Consider the following 24,165-nt stretch of genomic DNA (forward strand, 5'->3'; position numbering starts at 1 on the left):
TGACTTGGTCGTGTTTACATATGTTGTGTGATGATCAGGGGCAGTCAAGTTGTAGGGTTCTCGAATTCTTGGATGATGACTCACTTTGCATATTAAACTGGAACATTTTAATTGAATTGCTAAATTATGATACTTCATGTGAAATATAATTATGAATTTATTATTTAAATTGTGTTTAACTTTGTTCCCTAGAGATTTTGAGTTGAGGTGAGAAAGCCTCTGTGGTTACTGGTTTCATGATATTAATGAATACATGTTTGGAGTTGATACATGATACAGAGGGAACATACTAATAATGAACTCATGATAACATCTTTTGAGAATTTTGTGATACAGACAAGTTCCATTCCTTGTCTTGTATGTAATGGTTTAGAATGGATGGTGGCAGCATTTCGTCTTCTACTATCTACTCTTCTACTTCTACTATCTACTCTTCTACTTCTACCTATCTACACCTCTCCCTCCACCCCCTCTCTAAACTCTCACTTTCAGCTAATGACCCTCCTCGCTCCTCCCACCTCTCTACCTCTCACCCCAAACCCTCACTAATTACTTCACTATTCATTTCTTTCCTTTCGTTTTCTCGTATACGTTTGTGGCAATGATTCTGTATTCTAGAGTTCTTTCTAGAGTTTCGGGTAACTGATCAAGTGACGGCGCCTTGTAGTCTTAGCACCTAGGTAGTCGAATACCTAGGTTACAAGGTGTTGAACGAGAGAGGTTGCCTTAGGAACTCTGGAGGGTGCTCTAGAATAGTTAGCTAACTGAGGACGGAATAACGGACTAGAGAGAGCTGTTTCCCCCGGCCTCGTTAGTTAACTGGGGGGGTGGAATAATGGACAAGATAGAGCTATCCCCCCCACCCCCCGTTACAATGATGGCAGCGGTGTTGAACAATGTTTAAGGTATTGGTGTTCTTTTGAACATTGTTCAGTCCCACGTGTCTTTTTGCCGCTCAGGCGCTATCAGGGAGATTGACAGGTGTTTAATATTCGCGAGTTAGCGAACTTTTTTTTTTCAGGTTAGGAGATAGTGATTCTCTGGTGTTGTGTTTAGTGATTTTGTGAGTTTTGTGTAGTTCAGGGAATGTTCACCAGAACTTGCGTGTGTAGTGATTTATGTTAGTGATAAGATTTGGCGATTTGGGAACTTAGCGGTGTTGGTAGTGCAGGTCAGCTGAGTGTGACAGGTGACCTCGCATGTCCCAGGAGGACACCCAGCCACCGCTGGTCTCCAGGTCAGTTGGGGAGTGGCAGGTGTAGTTCTTAAGTAGAATTTAGTTAGTGGTTCTGCTCAGATTATTGCGATCGACTGTTTTACTCCATTTGAACGCAATAACCCGAGGTGTACTGGTCTTGTACAGCATGCTAGGGGGAGCCTTAGTATGTCAGTAGACTTCACGTTGGGGACGCTCGACGTTAGATAGTCTGGTCACAGGGGTGGCAACAGTTTGGGGTTGTTGACCGGCGGAGAAGCTAGGGAGACACTCTGGGTCACGTAGGTGGCTGTAGGTTAAGGGTGGGAGTAATGGTTAATTAAGTACTTAAGATTAAGAACGGTACAGTTAAGTTTAGGCTAGTGTTTTGTCTATTAGTGTTGATTTTTTTTGTGACAAGTTAAAAGGAGTGACGACCTTATTCTCTCTTCTCTAACTTTACTCTGTTACTGTTTTATGTTCCACCAAGTCAATATCATTCAGAGTTAATTGGATTATTTTAAAAATTTAAGTGTAGTTGTTGCCAGAAGGAGAGCGGTATGACTGGACTGTGTAACCCTATACAAACTACAGGGTCACATAACATATCTTGGGAGCACGATATTGTCGCCTTTCTGTTCACCCACAGGTGGGAGCCAGAAGAGAGGAGAGACGCACATACAAAAGAGGGAGACGGCTGCTGTGTACCACACTCACGGGCGTTTATCACCACCACCACGACCAGCCCACTACCTGGAGGTCATGGCTCCACCACCATCACCACCCCAGGGGACCCCAAGATGCAGCCCTCTCGGTCGGTCAACATTGGTCTACCCAGTGGACCCCAGGACGGTCGGACCCCAGTGGACCCCAAGACTTACGGACCCCCAGTGGACCCCAGGTCGTTCTGCAGACGACCCCAGACGACCCAGTAAAGATGGAAGAGGAGCAACAACGACTCCAGTCTGTCCCACCAACATCGGTCTACCCAGGATGGACCCCAGGACGGACGGACCCCAATGGACCCCAGGTCGCTTGTCAAAGACCCATGGGAGGAGGAAGAGAGAAGAAAGAAGAGAGAAGAAAGAAGAGAGAAGAAGGAAGAGAGAAGAAGAAAGAAAGAAGAAAGAAGAAGAAGAAGATAAGACAAGCTGAGTGAGACACGATGCCTCGTGTCCCTTGCTGGTATCAGCATCATTGCATGGAGCGTAATTGCAAGACAGGATCGTTTGCCTTAACTGGTCGCCCCTCCTGCAAGCAGGTAGCTCTGTTGAGTGATTCTTCCTGTGTCATGCAGACTTGATGTGGCTGTCAGAAGTAGCTCTCTGAAGGAGGCGTGCTGGAGCAACAGGGAGGAAGAAGAGTAGGATGGGATTTCTACTGTTGGCAACTATACGAAGGTCTCGAAACTTGTAGTCCCTATAGCTGTGAAGAACCCCAATATACGTCTCTCATGGTGACTGACGTAGGGCCAATTACAGATCAGCTGGGACAACCGAATTCCACGGTCCTGTGCACAGTTCAAGAAGTAACGGCTTTCTGGTTGACCAAGGGTTGTTGTGCGTTAACGACGGAGATGCGACGGAGGCAGTTGTGTTGAAGAAATGTGGTACAGGATTATCTACAAGACCAAGCAGTGACGTCGCCCAGCCAGAGACAATGGACGTCTGTCTACATATTTCATTTTTTAGAGTAGGATGATGTATATTTGTTTAGCTAGGATGTATTCTTTTCGTTAATAAAGTTGTCGCACACAGCTAGCTTGCTTTAGCAGTGTTGCAAAAACTTTATTTTCGGGGAGAAGGGGAGATGTAACACTGTAAAAGTGTTTGGGTTAGTTTATTTAAAATATATATAGAGTACACGAGTCACAGACAAGGATCTGAGAGGCGCCAGTTGTCTGCCTGAGATCTCACACCTCTAACCGTTAATGACCCCAAGTGACCTGAGGTCAGATCATGATAATTTCACCTTGCCTCCGCTAAGCGTATAATTGGAGCCGGGTAGCCTTCAAACATGCCGACGTTTAAGGAGTGGCTTGGTAGTGCCGGAGGCTATCTACTTGTGGGCGGAGTTAGCTACTAGGTTCCCCAATAAATACTCGAAGAACTATCGAGCATACAGCATTAAGAGACAGAACAGCAGACGAGAGCAGAGACGACGTCCCTACCAGGGAGGCTGTCGGCCGGCAGGGGCGAGACAGTCTCTGTCAAGCTACAGACCCCCCCCCCCCCCTCTCTATTCAACTTAGACTCAGTCCTCGGTGAGTGAACATTAAGGTGACTTGGTCGTGTTTACATATGTTGTGTGATGATCAGGGGCAGTCAAGTTGTAGGGTTCTCGAATTCTTGGATGATGACTCACTTTGCATATTAAACTGGAACATTTTAATTGAATTGCTAAATTATGATACTTCATGTGAAATATAATTATGAATTTATTATTTAAATTGTGTTTAACTTTGTTCCCTAGAGATTTTGAGTTGAGGTGAGAAAGCCTCTGTGGTTACTGGTTTCATGATATTAATGAATACATGTTTGGAGTTGATACATGATACAGAGGGAACATACTAATAATGAACTCATGATAACATCTTTTGAGAATTTTGTGATACAGACAAGTTCCATTCCTTGTCTTGTATGTAATGGTTTAGAATGGATGGTGGCAGCATTTCGTCTTCTACTATCTACTCTTCTACTTCTACTATCTACTCTTCTACTTCTACCTATCTACACCTCTCCCTCCACCCCCTCTCTAAACTCTCACTTTCAGCTAATGACCCTCCTCGCTCCTCCCACCTCTCTACCTCTCACCCCAAACCCTCACTAATTACTTCACTATTCATTTCTTTCCTTTCGTTTTCTCGTATACGTTTGTGGCAATGATTCTGTATTCTAGAGTTCTTTCTAGAGTTTCGGGTAACTGATCAAGTGACGGCGCCTTGTAGTCTTAGCACCTAGGTAGTCGAATACCTAGGTTACAAGGTGTTGAACGAGAGAGGTTGCCTTAGGAACTCTGGAGGGTGCTCTAGAATAGTTAGCTAACTGAGGACGGAATAACGGACTAGAGAGAGCTGTTTCCCCCGGCCTCGTTAGTTAACTGGGGGGGTGGAATAATGGACAAGATAGAGCTATCCCCCCCACCCCCCGTTACATCATCATCCTCCAGCACTCACCTTCACCGTCATCATCCTCCAGCACTCACCTTCACCTTCACCGTCATCATCCTCCAGCACTCACCTTCACCTTCACCGTCATCATCCTTCAGCACTCACCTTCACCTTCACCGTCATCATCCTCAAGTACTCACCTTCACCGTCATCATCCTCCAGCACTCACCTTCACCGTCATCATCCTCCAGCACTCACCTTCACCGTCATCATCCTCCAGCACTCAGCTTCACCTTCACCGTCATCATCCTCCAGCACTCACCTTCACCGTCATCATCCTCCAGCCCTCAGCTTCACCTTCACCGTCATCATCCTCCAGCTCTCACCTTCACCTTCACCGTCATCATCCTCCAGCACTCACCTTCACCGTCATCATCCTCCAACACTCACCTTCACCGTCATCATCCTCCAGCACTCACCTTCACCGTCATCATCCTCCAGCACTCAGCTTCACCTTCACCGTCATCATCCTCCAGCACTCACCTTCACCGTCATCATCCTCCAGCACTCAGCTTCACCTTCACCGTCATCATCCTCCAGCACTCACCTTCACCTTCACCGTCATCATCCTCCAGCACTCACCTTCACCTTCACCGTCATCATCCTCCAGCACTCACCTTCACCGTCATCATCCTCCAGCACTCACCTTCACCGTCATCATCCTCCAGTACTCACCTTCACCGTCATCATCCTCCAGCACTCACCTTCACCGTCATCATCCTCCAGCACTCGCCTTCACCTTCACCGTCATCATCCTCCAGCACTCACCTTCACCGTCATCATCCTCCAGCACTCACCTTCACCGTCATCATCCTCCAGCACTCCGCCCTTCTCCCGCCTTCAGAATATCATCAGTCTAGAGCAGGAATCTCAACGAGCCATGAAAATGTTCAAAATAAAATAAAAAAGGATCAAATATATTCTTATCTACAAAAAAGAAAAAGAAAAAATGCTGACGCATAAGCAAGGGATCCAATTATTGTGTAAATATATTTTACTAGCGGCATGAACTCAGAGTTCTCGGAAAACTGGTTCCGGAGTGCCCGATGAATCATTGTGTGAGATCAACGGCAAGTTCCCGTAATTCTGAAATGGTTATTTACGCTGTCGGTGGGTGCGGGAGATTCCCATTGGTTATCCTGATCTATATAACCTGCTGGAGCCGAGAGTCCGTCACCACTGTCCTCAGCAAGAGTCTAACATGCAGACAACACTCACAGTGAGCGCCCTGCTCCTAGCAGTGGTGACAGGCAGCCCCCTCCCGGGCTCGTCACTGCAGCTCACCAACACACCAACACAAGATACCAATCTGGCGCCAATTTACACGTCGGACGAGGAGCTTGATCCATATTTGGTGCAAGACGAGGGACGAGAACCGTCCCTAAACTCTGGTGAAGATGGTTTGAATCATGAACGAAGAAAGCGACAGACCACAGTATCCGGATCCGCCAACACTGAACGCCTGGGTGGTGGGTAAGTGGACTCTCCTCACAGCTTAATATATTATACTTGTGTAACGAATTGCTAATAAAATCATTGGAGGAAGAGTTCTGTAAATGTTATAAGAAAGGCAGAGAGGTGTAATAGGACTAACATGTGTAGTGTTCTATGAGTTGCAAGGCTCGGGGGACTATAATATGTAGTGTGTTGACTGTATTGTAAAGGTCTAGGGACTATGACATGTAGTGTGTTGAAAGGGTCTGGGAAACTATAACATATGAAGTGTTGCATGTGTTGCAGGGCTCGGCGAGACAGCGCTAGCATCAACTTGGGTCACACCTTCAACAAACACACAATCCAAGGCGGCCTCAGTGTTGACCGCACCAAAGTTCCCGGGTAATACAACCATATTCCACTGTTTATCATTGTTATTGTAAACTGTTGGTACACTTTGGCTCAGTATTTTAACTCAAAGTTGAAATATATAAACAGTAAAATGGACAAGTAAAGCTTTGTTAATTTAGTACAGTTTTTGTTTTGTTGATAAATATTTATCTATATATAGATCATATAAACAAAGATTCAGTACAATAAATTATACAGTAGCACAGATAATGTAGTAATCTGTATACCATGATGCAGCCTTGGGAGCGAGAGGAACGTGGGAGCCAATTTGGGTTACGAGTTCAAGCCCAACAAACAGACCTCCATCACCGCCGGTGTTCAACACTCCCGGGGTGGAGGCGGCAGGTAGGCTTCTCTTCCAGCTGTTCTCGTCACACTTCGCTGTTAACACCTGTTACACCCTTCAGTCTAAACACCTGCTACACGCTTCAGTCTAAACACCTGCTACACGCTTTTCTATAAACATGAGCAAATGATCCATTACAACATCCGCCAGTGTCATTACTATAGATTCTGTCATGTATTCATATACAGTTTATAAGTGTTATAAAGTCTGCGTTTCCTCGTAAGATTATATTTGATATTTTCATCGCAGCTCAGAGTTTGTCTTGCGAGGAACCTTCATTAATTATTATTTCTCATTTATATGTTACAACAAAACTTTATTTCCATCAGGTCCAACAGTTTTGGACTTGGTTTCAGTCACACGTTCGGCCGGAAGAGGAGAGCCACAGAGAACTTGTAAATAACGTCTTGTGAAGAAGTGAAAGTTGAGTGTGTTCTTAAGATGCCAGCGTTCCTCTCCAGTGTTACTAGAGGGCCTCCAGAGACCCGCGTCTAACTAGTCCTGTCAACGCCTCATACTAATAGGCCTACCTTGGCCTGGAAGCAACTGGGAGTGTGGAGTCACAAGGAATTCTTAGTCTAGAGGTTCGAATTCTACAATACATTGTTATTTCTTTCATCATTTCATTATGAACATTAGTTCAATAGGGCCCATTATGTTATCATTGAACAATATTATAGACGTATTTAAATAAATTTAACAATAAATAGAACGGCTTTTTATTATTATCTGGATAATCTTTAGTATGTTGGTCTCTTGTGTTACTTTGTTATGCTCACATGCTGACCAAAGTCTGGTGAGGGTGACGTTACAAGCCATGTTACAAGCATGTTACAAGTATGTTACAAGCATGTTACAAGTACTGCCATATCTTCCCCTCTTGTTGTTGCTGTTCCTTACTCGTGTACCGTCTTGATGGATGAGCATCTTGACGCTTCGACGAAGGAGCAAATTACCAGCAGGAATATCGGAAACGTCAAGAGCCAATGTGACGTGACGCAGATGCTGGAGCACGGAGCACGGAGCGCACACACACACACACACACACACACACACACACACACACACACACACACACACACACACACACACACACACACACACACACACACACCTCAATCATCTATCAATGAATGAATTAATGAACTATGAGGAGAAAGCGCCAAACCATTACGACTATATAGCACTGGGAAGGGGTCAGGATAAGGATTTGGGATGGGACGGGAAGGAAGGAATGGTGCCCAACCACTTGTGGACTGTCCAGGATTGAACGCCGACCTGCATGAAGCCAGTCCATCGCTCTACCGTCCAGCTCAAGTGGTTGGGTAAAATCACTTGTCTCGCTTCGTGTGTCGTAGATATTATTTATACAGTATTCACACAGCCGTGAATATGCTGATATTTATATTAATAAAACATTCTCAAACATTAACACAACAACCCATTAAAACATTTTACCACCTTTTAAAGTATTCAGAGAAACAAACCTAACAATACTTAAACATTAACACAATAAATTATCAGGAAAGTAGAAATAGCAGACTGTGAGTCACAATAACGTGGCTGAAGATATGATGACCAGACCATACACCACAAGATGAAGACACGACGACGTCTCGGTCCCTCGAAATAGCATTGACCCGTGTCAAGGTCTCCCATGTAGGTCAAGGTCCCCCATGTAGGTCAAGGTCCCCCATGTAGGTCAAGGTCCCCCATATAGGTCAAGGTCCCCCATGTAGGTCAAGGTCCCCCATGTAGGTCAGGATCCCCCATGTAGGTCAAGGTCTCCCATGTAGGTCAAGGTCCCCCATGTAGGTCAAGGTCCCCCATGTAGGTCAAGGTCTCCCATTTAGGTCAAGGTCCCCCATGTAGGTCAAGGTCCCCCATGTAGGTCAAGGTCCCCCATGTAGGTCAAGGTCTCCCATTTAGGTCAAGGTCTCCCATGTAGGTCAAGGTCCCCCATATAGGTCAAGGTCCCCCATGTAGGTCAAGGTCCCCCATGTAGGTCAGGATCCCCCATGTAGGTCAAGGTCTCCCATGTAGGTCAAGGTCCCTCATGTAGGTCAAGGTCCCCCATGTAGGTCAAGGTCCCCCATGTAGGTCAGGATCCCCCATGTAGGTCAAGGTCCCCCATGTAGGTCAAGGTCCCCCATGTAGGTCAAGGTCCCCCATGTAGGTCAAGGTCTCCCATTTAGGTCAAGGTCCCCCATGTAGGTCAAGGTCCCCCATGTAGGTCAAGGTCCCCCATGTAGGTCAAGGTCCCCAATGTAGGTCAAGGTCCCCCATGTAGGTCAGGATCCCCCATGTAGGTCAAGGTCCCCCATGTAGGTCAAGGTCCCCCATGTAGGTCAAGGTCCCCCATGTAGGTCAAGGTCCCTCATGTAGGTCAAGGTCCCTCATGTAGGTCAACGTCTTCCCTAATAACAGCCCAGGAAGCCAAAGTGGGAAACAAAAATCTTGTAATATATTGCCTGATAACTGAGTCACACTTGGCTAGGTCTTCAAGGTCAGTGAGTCAAACTGACAGTCTCTCGCCAGATCACTGTCTCAAGCTGACAGTCTAACACCAGGTCACTGTCTCAAGCTGACAGTCTCTCGCCAGATCACTGTCTCAAGCTGACAGTCCCACACCAAGTTACTGTCTGAAGCTGACAGTCCCACACCAAGTTACTGTCTGAAGCAACTCACACAACAGAGGACATGCAGCATCTCCACATTCACGAGGACATGCAGCATCTCCACATTCACGAGGACATGCACCATCTTCACATTCTCACCAGACCCGAGATTGTAAATGTAAATTATTCATCTTCAATTCTTGATAAAACAAATTTAACGAACCAATGCCTGGAGGGATTACTCGCTCTCAAGAAATATTCATGTTCATCGTATACATATTTTCCTGACATCTTCACACCGAGAACGCGCAGGGAAGTGAACGCTTAAGCAGTTGGTTGAGGAGAACGTGTTCACACTGGCACTGAGAATGACAAGCCAGCTGCACCTTCAGGACAAGTTCTGTCATAGACGCAGAGATGTAGTCACTGTGACATGACAGTGACATGACAGTGACAACACAACAGTTTCTGGGGTAAAGCATAAAGTGCATACAATCACTTAGTAGCAATTATTTACATATTTATCAAGAAGATCTATGGATAATGATGCCACAGTAAGCTGAAGTGTGCAACAAGGAACAATCAAATAGTTACTGAGTGTATCGGAAGTAATGTTTGACGTGACACGCAACAGCAGATATTGCAAGTGTTGGTGAGTATTGGAACTCATTTATGTACACTTGTGTGAGTGTGTCGGCAGTGTGTGTGTGTAGGGTCTGTGTAGGTATAGTGTGTGTGTGTAGGGTCTGTGTAGGTATAGTGTGTGTGTGTAGGGTCTGTGTAGGTATAGTGTGTGTGTGTAGGGTCTGTGTAGGTATAGTGTGTGTGTGTGTAGGGTCTGTGTAGGTATAGTGTGTGTGTGTGTGTGTAGGGTCTGTGTAGGTATAGTGTGTGTGTGTGTGTGTAGGGTCTGTGTAGGTATAGTGTGTGTGTGTGTGTGTAGGGTCTGTGTAGGTATAGTGTGTGTGTGTGTGTGTGGGGTCTGTGTAGGTATAGTGTGTGTGTGTAGGGGTCTGTGTAGGTATAGTGTGTGTGTGTAGGGTCTGTGTAGGTATAGTGTGTGTGTGTAGGGTCTGTGTAGGTATAGTGTGTGTGTGTGTAGGGTCTGTGTAGGTAGTGTGTGTGTGTGTGTGTGTAGGGTCTGTGTAGGTATAGTGTGTGTGTGTGTAGGGTCTGTGTAGGTATAGTGTGTGTGTGTGTAGGGTCTGTGTAGGTATAGTGTGTGTGTGTAGGGTCTGTGTAGGTATAGTGCGTGTGTGTGTAGGATCTGTGTAGGTATAGTGTGTGTGTGTAGGGTCTGTGTAGGTATAGTGTGTGTGTAGGGTCTGTGTAGGTATAGTGTGTGTGTAGGGTCTGTGTAAGGTATAGTGTGTGTGTAGGGTCTGTGTAGGTATAGTGTGTGTGTGTGTGTGTAGGGTCTGTGTAGGTATAGTGTCTGTGTAGGGTCTGTGTAGGTATAGTGTGTGTGTAGGGTCTGTGTAGGTATAGTGTGTGTGTGTGTAGGGTCTGTGTAGGTATAGTGTGTGTGTGTGTGTGTGTAGGGTCTGTGTAGGTATAGTGTGTGTAGGGTCTGTGTAGGTATAGTGCGTGTGTGTGTGTGTGTGTGTGTGTGTGTGTGTGTGTGTGTGTGTGTGTGTGTGTGTGTGTGTGTGTGTGTGTGTAGGGTCTGTGTAGGAATAGTGTGTGTGTGTGTGTAGGTATAGTGTGTGTGTAGGGTCTGTGTAGGTATAGTGCGTGTGTGTGTGTGTAGGGTCTGTGAAGGTATAGTGTGTGTGTGTGTGTAGGGTCTGTGTAGGTATAGTGTGTGTGTGTGTGTAGGGTCTGTGTAGGTATAGTGTGTGTGTGTGTGTGTGTGTGTGTGTGTGTGTGTAGGGTCTGTGTAGGTATAGTGTGTGTGTGTGTAGGGTCTGTGTAGGTATAGTGTGTGTATGTGTTTTGGTTCTCTGTGTGTGTGTGTGTAGGGTCTGTGCAGGTATAGTGTGTGTGTAGGGTCTGTGTAGGTATAGTGTGTGTGTGTAGGGTCTGTGTAGGTATAGTGTGTGTGTGTAGGGTCTGTGTAGGTATAGTGTGTGTGTGTGTGTGTAGGGGTCTGTGTAGGTATAGTGTGTGTGTGTAGGGTCTGTGTAGGTATAGTGTGTGTGTGTGTGTGTGTAGGGTCTGTGTAGGTATAGTGTGTGTGTGTGTGTGTGTAGGGTCTGTGTAGGTATAGTGTGTGTGTGCGTGTGTGTGTGTGTGTGTGTGTGTGTGTGTGTGTGTGTGTGTGTGTGTGTGTGTGTGTGTGTGTGTGTGTGTGTGTGTGTGTGTGTGTGTGTAGGGTCTGTGTAGGTATAGTGTGTGTGTAGGGTCTGTGTAGGTATAGTGTGTGTGTGTAGGTATAGTGTGTGTGTGTAGGGTCTGTGTAGGTATAGTGTGTGTGTGTGTGTGTGTGTGTGTGTGTGTGTGTGTGTGTGTGTGTGTGTGTGTGTGTGTGTGTAGGGTCTGTGTAGGTATAGTGTGTGTGTAGGGTCTGTGTAGGTATAGTGTGTGTGTAGGGTCTGTGTAGGTATAGTGTGTGTGTGTGTAGGGTCTGTGTAGGTATAGTGTGTGTGTGTGTGTGTGTGTGTAGGGTCTGTGTAGGTATAGTGTGTGTGTGTGTGTGTAGGGTCTGTGTAGGTATAGTGTGTGTGTAGGGTCTGTGTAGGTATAGTGTGTGTGTGTAGGGTCTGTGTAGGTATAGTGTGTGTGTGTAGGGTCTGTGTAGGTATAGTGTGTGTGTGTGTGTGTGTGTGTGTGTGTGTGTGTGTGTGTAGGGTCTGTGTAGGTATAGTGTGTGTGTGTGTTTTGGTTCTGCGTGTGTGTGTGTGTGTGTACTCACCTAGTTGTACTCACCTAGTTGTGCTTGCGGGGGTTGAGCTCTGGCTCTTTGGTCCCGCCTCTCAACTGTCAATCAACAGGTGTACAGGTTCCTGAGCCTATTGGGCTCTATCATATCTACACTTGAAACTGTGTATGGAGTCAGCCTCCACCACATCCCTTCCTAATGCATTCCATTTGTCAACCACTTTGACACTAAAAAAGTTCTTTCTAATATCTCTGTGGCTCATTTGGGCACTCAGTTTCCACCTGTGTCCCCTAGTGTGTGTGCCCTTGTGTTAAACAGCCTGTCTTTATCAACCCTGTCGATTCCCTTGAGGATTTTGAATGTGGTGATCATGTCCCCCCTAAGTCTTCTGTCTTCCAACGAAGTGAGGTTTAATTCCCGTAGTCTCTCCTCGTAGCTCATACCTCTCAGCTCGGGTACTAGTCTGGTGGCAAACCTTTGAACCTTTTCCATTTTAGTCTTATGCTTGACTAGATATGGACTCCATGCTGGTGCCGCATACTCCAGGATTGGCCTGACATATGTGGTATATAATGTTCTGAAAGATTCCTTACACAATTTTCTAAAGGCCGTTCTTATGTTAGCCAACCTGGCATATGCTGCTGCTGTTATCCTCTTGATATGAGCTTCAGGGGACAGGTCTGGCGTGTTATCAACCCCCAGGTCTTTCTCTCTCTCTCGGACTCTTGAAGTATTTCATCTCCCAAGTGATACCTTGTATCTGGTCTCCTGCTTCCTACCCCTATCTTCATTACATTACATTTGCTTGGATTAAACTCTAACAGCCATTTGTTCGACCATTCCTGCAGCTTGTCCAGGTCTTCTTGAAGCCTCAAGCTGTCCTCCTCTGTCTTAATCCTTCTCATAATTTTGGCGTCGTCAGCAAACATTGAGAGGAATGAGTCTATACCCTCTGGGAGATCATTTACGTATATCAGAAACAGGATAGGTCCAAGTACAGAGCCCTGTGGGACTCCACTGGTGACTTCACGCCAGTCTGAGGTCTCACCCCTCACTGTAACTCTCTGCTTCCTATTGTTTAGGTACTCCCTTATCCACTGGAGCGCCCTACCAGTTACTCCTGCCTGTTTCTCCAGCTTATGCATCAACCTTTTATGGGGTACTGTGTCAAAGGCTTTCCGACAGTCCAAAAAAATGCAGTCCGCCCACCCTTCTCTTTCTTGTTTAATCTTTGTCACCTGATCGTAGAATTCTATCAATCCTGTAAGGCAAGATTTACCCTCCCTGAACCCATGTTGATGGGCTGTCACGAAGTCTCTTCTCTCCAGATGTGTTACTAGGTTTTTTCTCACAATCTTCTCCCTCACCTTGCATAGTATACAAGGACACTGGCCTGTAGTTCAGTGCCTCTTGTCTGTCACCCTTTTTGTATATTGGTACTACATTAGCAGTCTTCCACATTTCTGGTAGGTCCCCCGTTTCCAGTGACCTACTATACACTATGGAGAGTGGTAGGCAAAGTGCTCCTGCACACTCTTTCAATACCCATGGCGAGATTCCATCCGGCCCAACAGCTTTTCTCACATCCAGCTCCAATAGGAGCATCTTGACCACATCTCTTGTAATTTCGAACCTATCCAAGGTCACCTGGTTTGCTGCCACCTCTCCTAGCGCCGCAACATCTCCCTGTTCTATTGTAAAGACCTCCTGGAACCTTTTGTTGAGTTCTTCACACACCTCTGTCATTCTCTGTGTACCTGTCCTCGCCCACCCTAAGTTTCATCACCTGTTTCCTTCACTGTTGTCTTCCTCCTGATGTGACTGTGTAGTAGCTTTGGTTCGGTCTTGGCTTTATTGGCTATATCATTTTCATACCTTTTCGCAACTGCTCTTCTCACACTGACGTACTCGTTCCTGGTTCTCTGGTATCTCACTCTACTTTCTGGTGTTCTGTTATTACGGAAGTTCCTCCATGCCCTTTTGTTCAGCTCCTTTGCTGAACAAAAGGTGTGTGTGTGTGTGTGTGTGTTTTTGTTCTGTGTGTGTGTGTGTGTGTGTGTGTGTGTGTGTGTGTGTGTGTGTGTGTGTGTGTGTGTGTGTGTGTGTGTGTGGTGTGTTGTGTGTTGTGTGTGTGTGTTGGTTCTGTGTTGGTTCTGTGTGTGTGTTGGTTCTGTGTGTGTGTTGGTTCTGTGTGTGTGTGTGTGTGTGTGTGTGTGTTGTGTGTATGTGTGTAGGTATAGTGTGTGTGTGTGTGTGTTAGTACTGTGTTTATGTGTGTGTGTGTGTGTGTGTGTGTGTTGGTTCTGTGTGTGTGTGTGTGTGTGTGTGTGTGTGTGTGTGTGTGTGTGTGTGTGTGTTGGTTCTGTGTGTGTGTGTGTGTGTGTGTGTGTGTGTGTGTGTGTGTGTGTGTGTGTGTGTGTGTGTGTGTGTGTGTGTGTGTGTGTGTGTTGGTTCTCTCTGTCTGTCTCTGTATACGTACTCATCTAGGTGTGTTTGCGGGGGTTGAGCTCTGGCTCTCTGGTCCCGTGGGTGGTAATAGTGGGTGGAGATGGTAGTAATCACATATCTTTCCATCTCAAGTGCTTGAAATCTACGAGAGACGAGTCATAGTTGGTTAAACATGAACGACTCTTTGGAAAGCCGTGTTGTGAATCCTCCAATGATCTTTGTTTCTCAAGATGTAAACAATTGGCTTTTGCAGTTATCGCTTCAAGCAAATTTCTTCAGAATAAACATTAAGTTAATTGGACGACAAATTAGATGAAATTGATCTCTCATCCTTGTCAAAAATCGAGAATGAATCACCCTTACATCCTTCCACAACTCTGATAACTTGCCCGAGTCTAATGAATATGCAAGACAAGGGCTCTCTCGGGTCTTTTTTTTCCATTTTTAGAGAACCCTAATACTTCAAATACCCTAATACTGTCAAATACTTCATCTGGATCTGAGGAGTTATTTGACTTGAATTGTATTATTTGTTAAATAACTTACTATTGCCAGCCTGTTTCCTTCGCCATTATTAGTCTAAGTTAAAATGCTGTCATGTAGATTCCTTAATTACTTCCTTCTCCCCTTATTTATATTCAAAATTGTCTACAAACATATTACTTGCAATGTACTTCGACATGAATAGAGAGATATAAGCTGATGATTGCCTCTCAAAATATCCAGAAATATACGCATTATCGTAGTCTAAGTTGTAATGCTTCCATACACTCTTTAACTTAACATTTTACATAAACATGTATAATGATAATATACTATGAAATGAATAAATATATACAAGTCTATGATTGCCTTCCAAAAAATCTTAAAATATTTTTTTTCCTTCAGCAGAGGGAACGTTTCAATAATTCTGGGAAAATAGTGACGGGAACTCCAAGCAGGACAGATTGTTACGTTTCACAGTCAAGGACACGATCAGACAATGACAACAAATCATTTTGCTGTTGTTGGTTGAGGGTATTTCCCACAATTTGTCCAGGAGTATATAACCTGCTGGAGCCGAGAGTCCATCACCACTGTCCTCAGCAAGAGTATAACATGCAGACAACACTCACAGTGAGCGCCCTGCTCCTAGCAGTAGTGACAGGCAGCCCCCTCCCGGGCTCGTCACTGCAGCTCACCAACACACCAACACAAGATACCAATCTGGCGCCAATTTACACGTCGGACGAGGAGCTTGATTCATATTTGGTGCAAGACGAGGGACGAGAACCGTCCCTAAACTCTGGTGAAGATGGTTTGAGTCATGAACGAAGAAAGCGACAGACCACAGTATCCGGATCCGCCAACACTGAACGCCTGGGTGGTGGGTAAGTGGACTCTCCTCACAGCTTAATATATTATACTTGTGTAACGAATTGGAGATCACACACCGGCTCACTGCTTATATAGAAACAATAAGGGTTTTGGAGAGAAGTCTTTTATATCTACATCAATAAAAGATTTCTTTTTGACAGTCTGTCCTAGGTTGGAGGCCAGTCACTTGGTGCTAAACTCACCTGGTAGCTTACTATGTAACCCTACCAGTTACCATGTAACCCCTATCAGTTACCATGTAACCCTACCAGTTACCATGTAACCCCTATCAGTTACCATGTAACCCTACCAGTTACCAAGTAACTCAGTTACATGGTTAAGTGGAAGGGATTGGCCAACACAGAGGGGTCAGGGTTGGCCCTATTGCTCCCCTTTACGGGATCAGGGCTCAGATGGGGAACCCACTGAAATCTGCGTAAATGAAATAGTGGCCTTGGAGTCCATACAGTTACATTATGTGTACATAATTATAAAAAATCAGATATTGATATGCAAAATGAATGTTCTTATAGCAGATTTGCATTCCACGAGCACCCTATACTTAAATGATGCAACTGGGTACCTCCTACTAGTATAAGGGACAAGATATGTAAGGGAATTGTTCTGTATGTTGAAGGGGTCGTGGAACATGGGATGTGTTCCACGAACTATATCTCATGTTCCACGGAACATGGGGTGTGTTCAGTGTATTTCAAGGGTCAGGGGACTATAACTTATGATATGTTGCAGGGCTCGGCGAGACAGCGCTAGCATCAACTTGGGTCACACCTTCGACACACACACAATCCAAGGCGGCCTCAGTGTTGACCGCACCAAAGTTCCCGGGTAAGACAACCATATTCCACTGTTTATCATTGTTATTGTAAACTGTTGGTACACTTTGGCTCAGTATTTTAACTCAAAGTTGAAATATATAAACAGTAAAATGGACAAATTCATCTTCGTTAATTTAGTACAGTATATTTTTTATAAATATTTATCTATATATAGATCATATAAACAAAGATTCAGTACAATAAATTATACAGTAGCACAGATAATGTAATTTGTATACCATGACGCAGACTTGGGAGCGAGAGGAACGTGGGAGCCAGTTTGAGTTACGTGTATAAGCCCAACAAACAGACCTCCTTCACCGCCGGTGTTCAACACTCCCGGGGTGGAGGCGGCAGGTAGGCCTCTCTTCCAGCTGTTCTCGTCACACTTCGCTGTTAACACCTGTTACACCCTTCAGTCTAAACACCTGCTACACCCTTCACTGTAAACATGTGCAAATGCCCCATTACAACATCCGCCAGTGTCATTACTATAGATTCTGTCATGTATTCATATACAGTTTATAAGTGTTATAAAGTCTGCATTTCCTCGTAAGATTATATTTGATATTTTCATCGCAGCTCAGAGTTTGTCTCGTGAAGAACCTTCATTAATTATTATTTCTCATTTAAATGTTAAAGCAAAACTATTTCCAACAGGTCCAACAGTTTTGGACTTGGTTTCAGTCACACGTTCGACCGGAAGAGGAGAGCCACAGAGAACTTGTAAATAACGTCTTGTGAAGAAGTGAAAGTTGAGTGTTCTTAAGATGCCAGCGTTCCTCTCCAGTATTACTAGAGGGCCTCCAGAGACCCGTGTCTAACTAGTCCTGTCAACGCCTCTTATAGAGCGTCTTTGTCCGGAGCCACAACTGGTTAGGTTAGTTAGCGATGAAGTTTTAATACAAGTTGAATCCTACTGTACAAAATTAATTTTGATTTGTTATACTAAGCCATTATGAACTTCAATTTTATTATGCTTTAGATATTGATATTTACATGTATTATATTTCTGTTGAATAAAGTTTATCAATGAAGGCAAAAGCTTCTTATTTATTTCTCACAAATAACTTTAATATTTATTATAATTAGCAAAAGACCACAACATGTTTTGATTAAATCTTTTTAGAGAAACATTTGCTGATGACTACGGAGGTAAACTATTTATAATAATGCTCAAACTTACACTTTATGACGACACTAAACAGATGCAAACCTGAATTACTCTCGGTTATAAAGTATACTTCTTGGTTGTTCGGTATATTAATGAATTTACCTTAGTAACCCTCCCACCGTTGGTAGGCCTTAAGCTCAACACCGTTGATATAACTATAATACATTATAACTTAATATAACTTAATACCAACTTTAATTCGTTGATATCTTAAGTGTACTCCGGACTTCGCAGCGTCTATACACAATACACAATTAATAAAGCAAGTCAACGATGGATTCCTGTATACATTTACATTAATCTTTACACACTATAGTGCCGAGATGCTTGCCTGAATCATCACAGCCTGCCCACATCACAGCCTGCCCACATCACAGCCTGCCCACATCACAGCCTGCCCACATCACAGCCTGCCCACATCACAGCCTGCCCACATCACAGCCTGCCCTCATCACAGCCTGCCCTCATCACAGCCTGCCCTCATCACAGCCTGCCCTCATCACAGCCTGCCCTCATCACAGCCTGCCCTCATCACAGCCTGCCCTCATCACAGCCTGCCCTCATCACAGCCTGCCCTCATCACAGCCTGCCCTCATCACAGCCTGCCCTCATCACAGCCTGCCCTCATCACAGCCTGCCCTCATCACAGCCTGCCCTCATCACAGCCTGCCCTCATCACAGCCTGCCCTCATCACAGCCTGCCCTCATCAACAAAGGCCAAAAGCTTGTTAATCCAGTCGCCAAACCCCCTGTTTATTAATAGAAAAATGTCTTACACACGACTCACACAAGTGAGGACTTTCGAATATTTCTCGAACAGTGCTTCGTTGACAACCTCTGTTCGAATTACAACTCTGTAAACAACCCGTCCTCGACTCAAGTTCATTACATCCAGCGGTCAACCCGCTGGATTGTCGATGATGGTTGATACACACATTAATGAATATATCAATAATTATTAAGGACAAGACCGGAATATAACGATGCCAACACAGAAGTAAGTAATTATCAAAAGAAGGCACCAAACCGGGAAGGCTATGTAGCACCATCAAATACGCAAAATAATCAGAGGGCGCTAAATATCACCAAGGATGCCAATACGAGAACAAAAACGCATAAGGCGAACGATATCAAAAGTATCCGAGTCACCAAGAATTCTATCGAGGGACAGGTGACCGCGAGGGGCGGTCGGAAAGCAAGACACACGCTCGTCCTGGAAGTCAGGACATTCAAGAAGGACATGCACGACCGTAAGAGGGACAATGCAACTAGGACAATAAGGAGCAGGGCGGCGCTCCATCAAGTGACCATGGGTTAAGCGAGTATGGCCAATACGCAACCTCGCTAGAGCTGTTTCCCACCGCCGGTTACACTGGAAGGAGGACGGCCACGAGGAAACAACATTTAAGAGTACGTAGCTTGTTACCAGTAACAGACAACCAAGAAGCCTGCCAACGGGTAAGGACTGAGGAATGGATAACCGGGTAAAAGTCGGAATACGGAATGCCTTTACGAGAGATGGGACAAGAGCGGACAGCTTCCTTAGCGGCAGCATCCGCACGCTCATTTAAAGACACGCCAATATGGCTGGGAACCCAACAAAACTCAACCGACTTAAATTTACTGTGAACGAGAAACAGCCAATGCTGGATCTCGACAACTACCGGATGAACTGGATTAAAGCACCCGAGAGCCATGAGGGCACTACGAGAGTCAACAACAACCACAAAGGAAGACTGACAACGAGAAAGCAGGAGACGAAGAGCATAGAGAATAGCATAAAGTTCCGCTGTAAAGATGCTAGTCTCCGGAGGCAAGCGACACATATAAGTGCGATCAGGAAAAACAACAGAGTAGCCAACACCGTCCGCTGACTTAGACCCATCGGTGAAGACAGAAACGGAGCGGGAGTGAGAAGAAAAGTGCTCGAGGAAAAGGCGTTTTAGAACTGTAGGAGGGGTAAAAGCTTTAGTGATACGAGTCAAGGATGTACAAAACCGCGGAAGAGGGACCCTCCACGGGGGCAAAGAAGGAACAACACGAGGAGAAACATCAGAAATACGAACGGAAAGAGAATCCTGCAGGCGAGATAACCGGACAGAAAGAGGGAGGTGGTGAAGAGGAACAGGAACCGCAGGAGGGGTAAAAGTTAAAGCACGACAGAGACGAGAGGAAGGATGTTGCAAGGACCGCGCAAGATAGCGAAGACAGTAGCGATCACGGCGGTCCTGGAGAGACAGGAAGCCAGTGTCAACATACAAGCTAAGGACGGGAGTCGAACGAAAGGCACCAGAACTGAGGCGCAACCCAGTATGGTGCAAAGCATCAAGACGGCGAAGAGTAGAAGGAGAAGCAGACGAGTAAGCAGGGCAACCATAATCGAGCTTAGACAGGACGAGAGAGGAATGTAAAGCAAGGAGAGTGCGCCTATCTGCCCCCCAAGAAGTATGGGACAAGACCCGAAGGAGGGTAAGGGACTTCGAGCACTCAACACGGAGGTAAGAGATATGGGGAGACCAAGACAAACGAGTGTCAAGGAATAACCCCAAAAGCTTCGCGGAATCTTTGTATTCAAGGGGATGACCATAAAGTGACAAAGAGGGACGAAGAACAACCCGTTTCCGCGTAAAAGTCATGGCACAAGTCTTAGAAGTAGAGAACTTGAAGCCATGACCTGTGGCCCAAGACGACACGGCATCAATCGCAAGTTGAAGCCGGCGTTGAAGGAGAGGCGAATCATCACCCTGACAACAAAGGGTAAGATCATCGACATAGAGAGCGGAGAAGACACCAGAAGGAAGAGAGGAAAGAAGACCATTGAGGGCAACCAGAAAAAGAGTAGTGCTCAGAACACTACCCTGGGGCACACCTTCGTATTGCTGAAAAGAGGGAGAGAGGAGCGGTACCAAGGCGCACCCGAAAGGAACGACGAGAGAGGAAGCTGCGGAGAAAGAGAGGGAGATGACCACGAAGGCCAAAAGAATGAAGTTGAGATAGGATATGATAACGCCAAGTGGTGTCGTAAGCCTTTTCTAGGTCAAAAAGGACGGCAACAACGGAGGTCTTCGCAGCAAAAGCAGTACGTACATAGACCTCCAAGTTCACCAGGACATCTGTCGTGCTGCGGCACTTGCGGAAACCAAATTGAGAAGGGGAGAGGAGGTGATGGTGTTCCAGGAACCACATCAGACGAACGTTAACCATACGTTCAAAGAGTTTGCAGACACAACTTGTGAGAGCAATAGGGCGAAAGTCCTTAGGGGAAGTACCCAGAGACCCCGGTTTGCGAACAGGGAGGACAACGGCATCGAGCCAGTCCTCAGGGACTGACGACGACTCCCAGATCCGATTATACAGACTCAGTAAATACTGAGACGTGCTCGGAGGGAGATGGCGAAGCATCTCATAATGAATACCATCGGAGCCCGCCGCCGTAGAACCGCAGAGGGCCAGGGCAGAACGAAGTTCAGAGAGAGAAGGGATCATTATAGGGAAGCTGAAGATGAGTGCAGAAATCTAAAGGACGAGACTCAAGGACAGGTTTACGAAGAAGGAAAGATTGGGGAAGATGAAGACCAGAGCTAACAGAAGAAAAGTGGGAACCCAGTTCGGAAGCGACCTGCAACGGGTCCGCCACAAGAGTATCATGGAGGTGAAGGACCGGTGAAACATCGGGAACGAACTTACCCGCTATCTTGCGGATACGCTTCCAGATCTGGGCCAGAGGGGTTTCGGACGTAATTGTCGAGACATAAGATGCCCAACATTCACGTTTAGCCGTACGGATGGCCCTACGGGCCACCGCACTCGCTTTCCGAAAGAAAAGAAAAGAATCGGTCGTCCTGCCTACGGCGGTGCTTCTTCCAGGCTGCACGCTTACAGCGGACAGCCCGAGCACAGTCCGCATTCCACAGGGAATGCACTTCCGTGGACCCCGAGAGGAAGAGCGAGGAATAGAGCGGAGGGCAGCGTCGAAGACAGTGTCATGAAAAAGGAGGAGAGCGCGAGAGAGGGGCAGAAGGGAGAGGTCAGAGAGAGTAGCACTGAGGGAAAATAGGGTCCAGTCCGCCTTAGCAAACTGCCACCTAGGGAAAGAGAGGGAAGGGCGAAAGAGAAAAAGGAAACAAGGATGGGGAAATGATCACTTCCATGGAGGTCATCAAGAACCTGCCATGTGAAATCTAAGTAAAGAGAAGAAGAGCAGAGAGAAAGATCAAGACAAGAAAGGGTGCGAGTTCGAGAGTCCAAATGAGTGGGCTCACCAGAATTCAGAAGAGACAGGGAAGAAGAGAGGAGAAACGGCTCAAGGAGGCGACCCCGGGTATTCGTCAGAACGTCACCCCAAAGAGAATGACGACAATTGAAGTCACCCAGCAGGAGCACAGGCTCCGGCAAGGAGTCTAGGTGGTGTTTCAAATCAGGAAGAGAGAGCGGGACACTCGGGGGGAGATAATGGAACAAACTGTGTACCATTTCCCCACAAAGATACGAGCAGCAGAACAATGGAGAGGCGAAGGAAAAAGTAAAGGAACAAAGGGAACATCAGCCCGAATCAAGAGAGCAGAAGAATTAGAAGCCCCAGCAATGGCTGGGGGGGGGGGGGGGGAGAGAAAGGAATAGCCACGAAAACGACCAGGACGAGCACCAAGCATCGGCTCCTGGAGACAGACACAAAGGGGCGAAAACCGCGAAACCAGAAGTTGGAGTTCGAGGAAATTGGCGTAATAACCTCGAACGTTCCATTGAAGAATGGACAACGACGAGAAGAGAAAGGACAAAAACAGAGAACAAGGAAGAAACAAAGGCGAAAGACCAACAGAGCACGTTAAAGAATATCAGGGTCGGGATCAGGGTCAGCAAAGTCAGGGTTAGGGGGCATGGGTAAACTGAGCAAAGACGGAGGGAAGGAAACGGGAGAACAGATCAGAGGTGGGCGGCAGGGTCCGGAGGAGGAGGAGGAGGAGGAGGAGACAATGGAGAGGAGCAGTCAAGGACAGCAGCAGGAAGAGGGGGAGTAGAAAGAGAGGAGCGCACCCCAGCAAGAGCAGCAACCGAAAGGGAAGCAGGGGCCCAAAGAAACCTCCATAGCAGGAACAGGGGGCGCAAGCACTGAAACGGGAGGGGAAGGAGCAACAGAGCCAGAAGGAGGAGCTGAGGAAGAAAGCGAAGCCTTCTTACCCGCCGGGAAGAGGAAGGAGAGGAGCCAGGCTTACGCTTCTGACTTAAAGAGACCGGTGTCCCAGCAACTACGTACCGGGCAACGGATTCCAGTGTCTCAACAGGAGAAGCCGAACGAGAGCACACACGACGGCCGTTAGGAGAGCGATGGACATCCGCCCGCACCGACAGGCGGCGGGGAGAGCCGATAGATGGAGGAAGAGGATGGGAAGGAGGATCGGAGGGGGACGAGGAAGGAGACACAGAAGACACGACAGACCGGGTAGAAGGAAGGGGAACCCCAGACAGAGGACAGGAGGAGGATCCTTCGGGAGAGAACCCAAAGGGACAGAGGAGGGGGCAGTGGCGCATCAGGGTCCAAGGCCTGGAAACGGTTGTGAGTCTGAGGAAGGCGGGAAGGACGAGGAGAGGAAGAGCGCAACACGCGAGCATAAGAGATATTAGCATAAGGCGGGAGCCGGCGAACCTGGCGCCTCGCCTCAGGAAAAGATAAACGCTCCCGGTGCTTCAACTTGACGACGGCTGCCTCAAGCTTGTAATGGACACACGCACGGGAGAAGGTAGGATGGGCCTCAGCGCAGTTGAGGCAACGAGCCTGGGGAGAAGCGCACTCCGACTTAGAGTGACCTTCGCCACCACACAGAGGACAGAGAGAGACAGTCCCGGAGCAGCGGAGGGCACCATGCCCAAACCTCCAGCACTTGTTGCAGAGCCGAGGAGAAGGAATGTACTCCTGGACAGAGCACCTGGCACCAGCAAGAATGACAGAGGGTGGAAGGGTCCTACCATCAAAGGTAATCTTCACAACCCGGAGGGGTTGACGGCGACTACCACGAGGGGGACGAGTAAACGTGTCCACCTGGAGAATAGAATGGCCCTGGCAGCGAGGATATGTCGAATATCGTCGTGGCAGTCGCGTAGGTCCCGAACACCGGTCGCAACATGGGGCGGGAGCAAAATAGTGCCAACACTGGCATTCAACTGAACGTTCTTCGAGACCCGAACGGGGGTCTCGCCAAGGCAGGATAAGGCAGCCAAGCGGGAAGCAGCATCCTGAGAAGGAGCAGCAACGACACGTGTACCGAGACGAGTGGGGTTGAAAGTAATGGAGGCATCCACGGAATCAATGAGATGTCGATGGAGGGAGAAATCGTCAGGAGGCGCAGAATCAAGAGGGAG

General features: G+C 46.8%; 3 protein-coding genes across 3 annotated transcripts; all 3 read left to right on the forward strand.

The window, feature by feature from the left end:
* Positions 1–4,310: 4,310 nt before the first annotated feature.
* LOC138372122 (voltage-dependent calcium channel type A subunit alpha-1-like) lies at positions 4,311–5,327 on the forward strand. The gene has a single exon (XM_069337435.1). The coding sequence runs from the start codon at positions 4,311–4,313 to the stop codon at positions 5,325–5,327; it is 1,017 nt and encodes a 338-aa protein (XP_069193536.1).
* A 199-nt stretch (positions 5,328–5,526) lies between these two features.
* Positions 5,527–7,267, forward strand: LOC138371946 (uncharacterized). Its single transcript, XM_069336988.1, has 4 exons — positions 5,527–5,837; positions 6,105–6,200; positions 6,447–6,554; positions 6,885–7,267. Exons 1-4 carry the CDS (start codon positions 5,566–5,568, stop codon positions 6,952–6,954), a joined length of 546 nt encoding a protein of 181 aa, XP_069193089.1. The 5' UTR covers positions 5,527–5,565; the 3' UTR covers positions 6,955–7,267.
* Positions 7,268–15,506: 8,239 nt separating this feature from the next.
* Positions 15,507–17,678, forward strand: LOC138349572 (uncharacterized). Its single transcript, XM_069336989.1, has 4 exons — positions 15,507–15,812; positions 16,549–16,644; positions 16,884–16,991; positions 17,295–17,678. The coding sequence occupies exons 1-4, from the start codon at positions 15,541–15,543 to the stop codon at positions 17,362–17,364; spliced, it is 546 nt and encodes a 181-aa protein (XP_069193090.1). The 5' UTR covers positions 15,507–15,540; the 3' UTR covers positions 17,365–17,678.
* Positions 17,679–24,165: the final 6,487 nt, after the last annotated feature.

This window comes from Procambarus clarkii, chromosome 37 (genome assembly GCF_040958095.1).
Source record: "Procambarus clarkii isolate CNS0578487 chromosome 37, FALCON_Pclarkii_2.0, whole genome shotgun sequence".
Classification (NCBI taxonomy): Eukaryota; Metazoa; Arthropoda; class Malacostraca; order Decapoda; family Cambaridae; genus Procambarus; species Procambarus clarkii.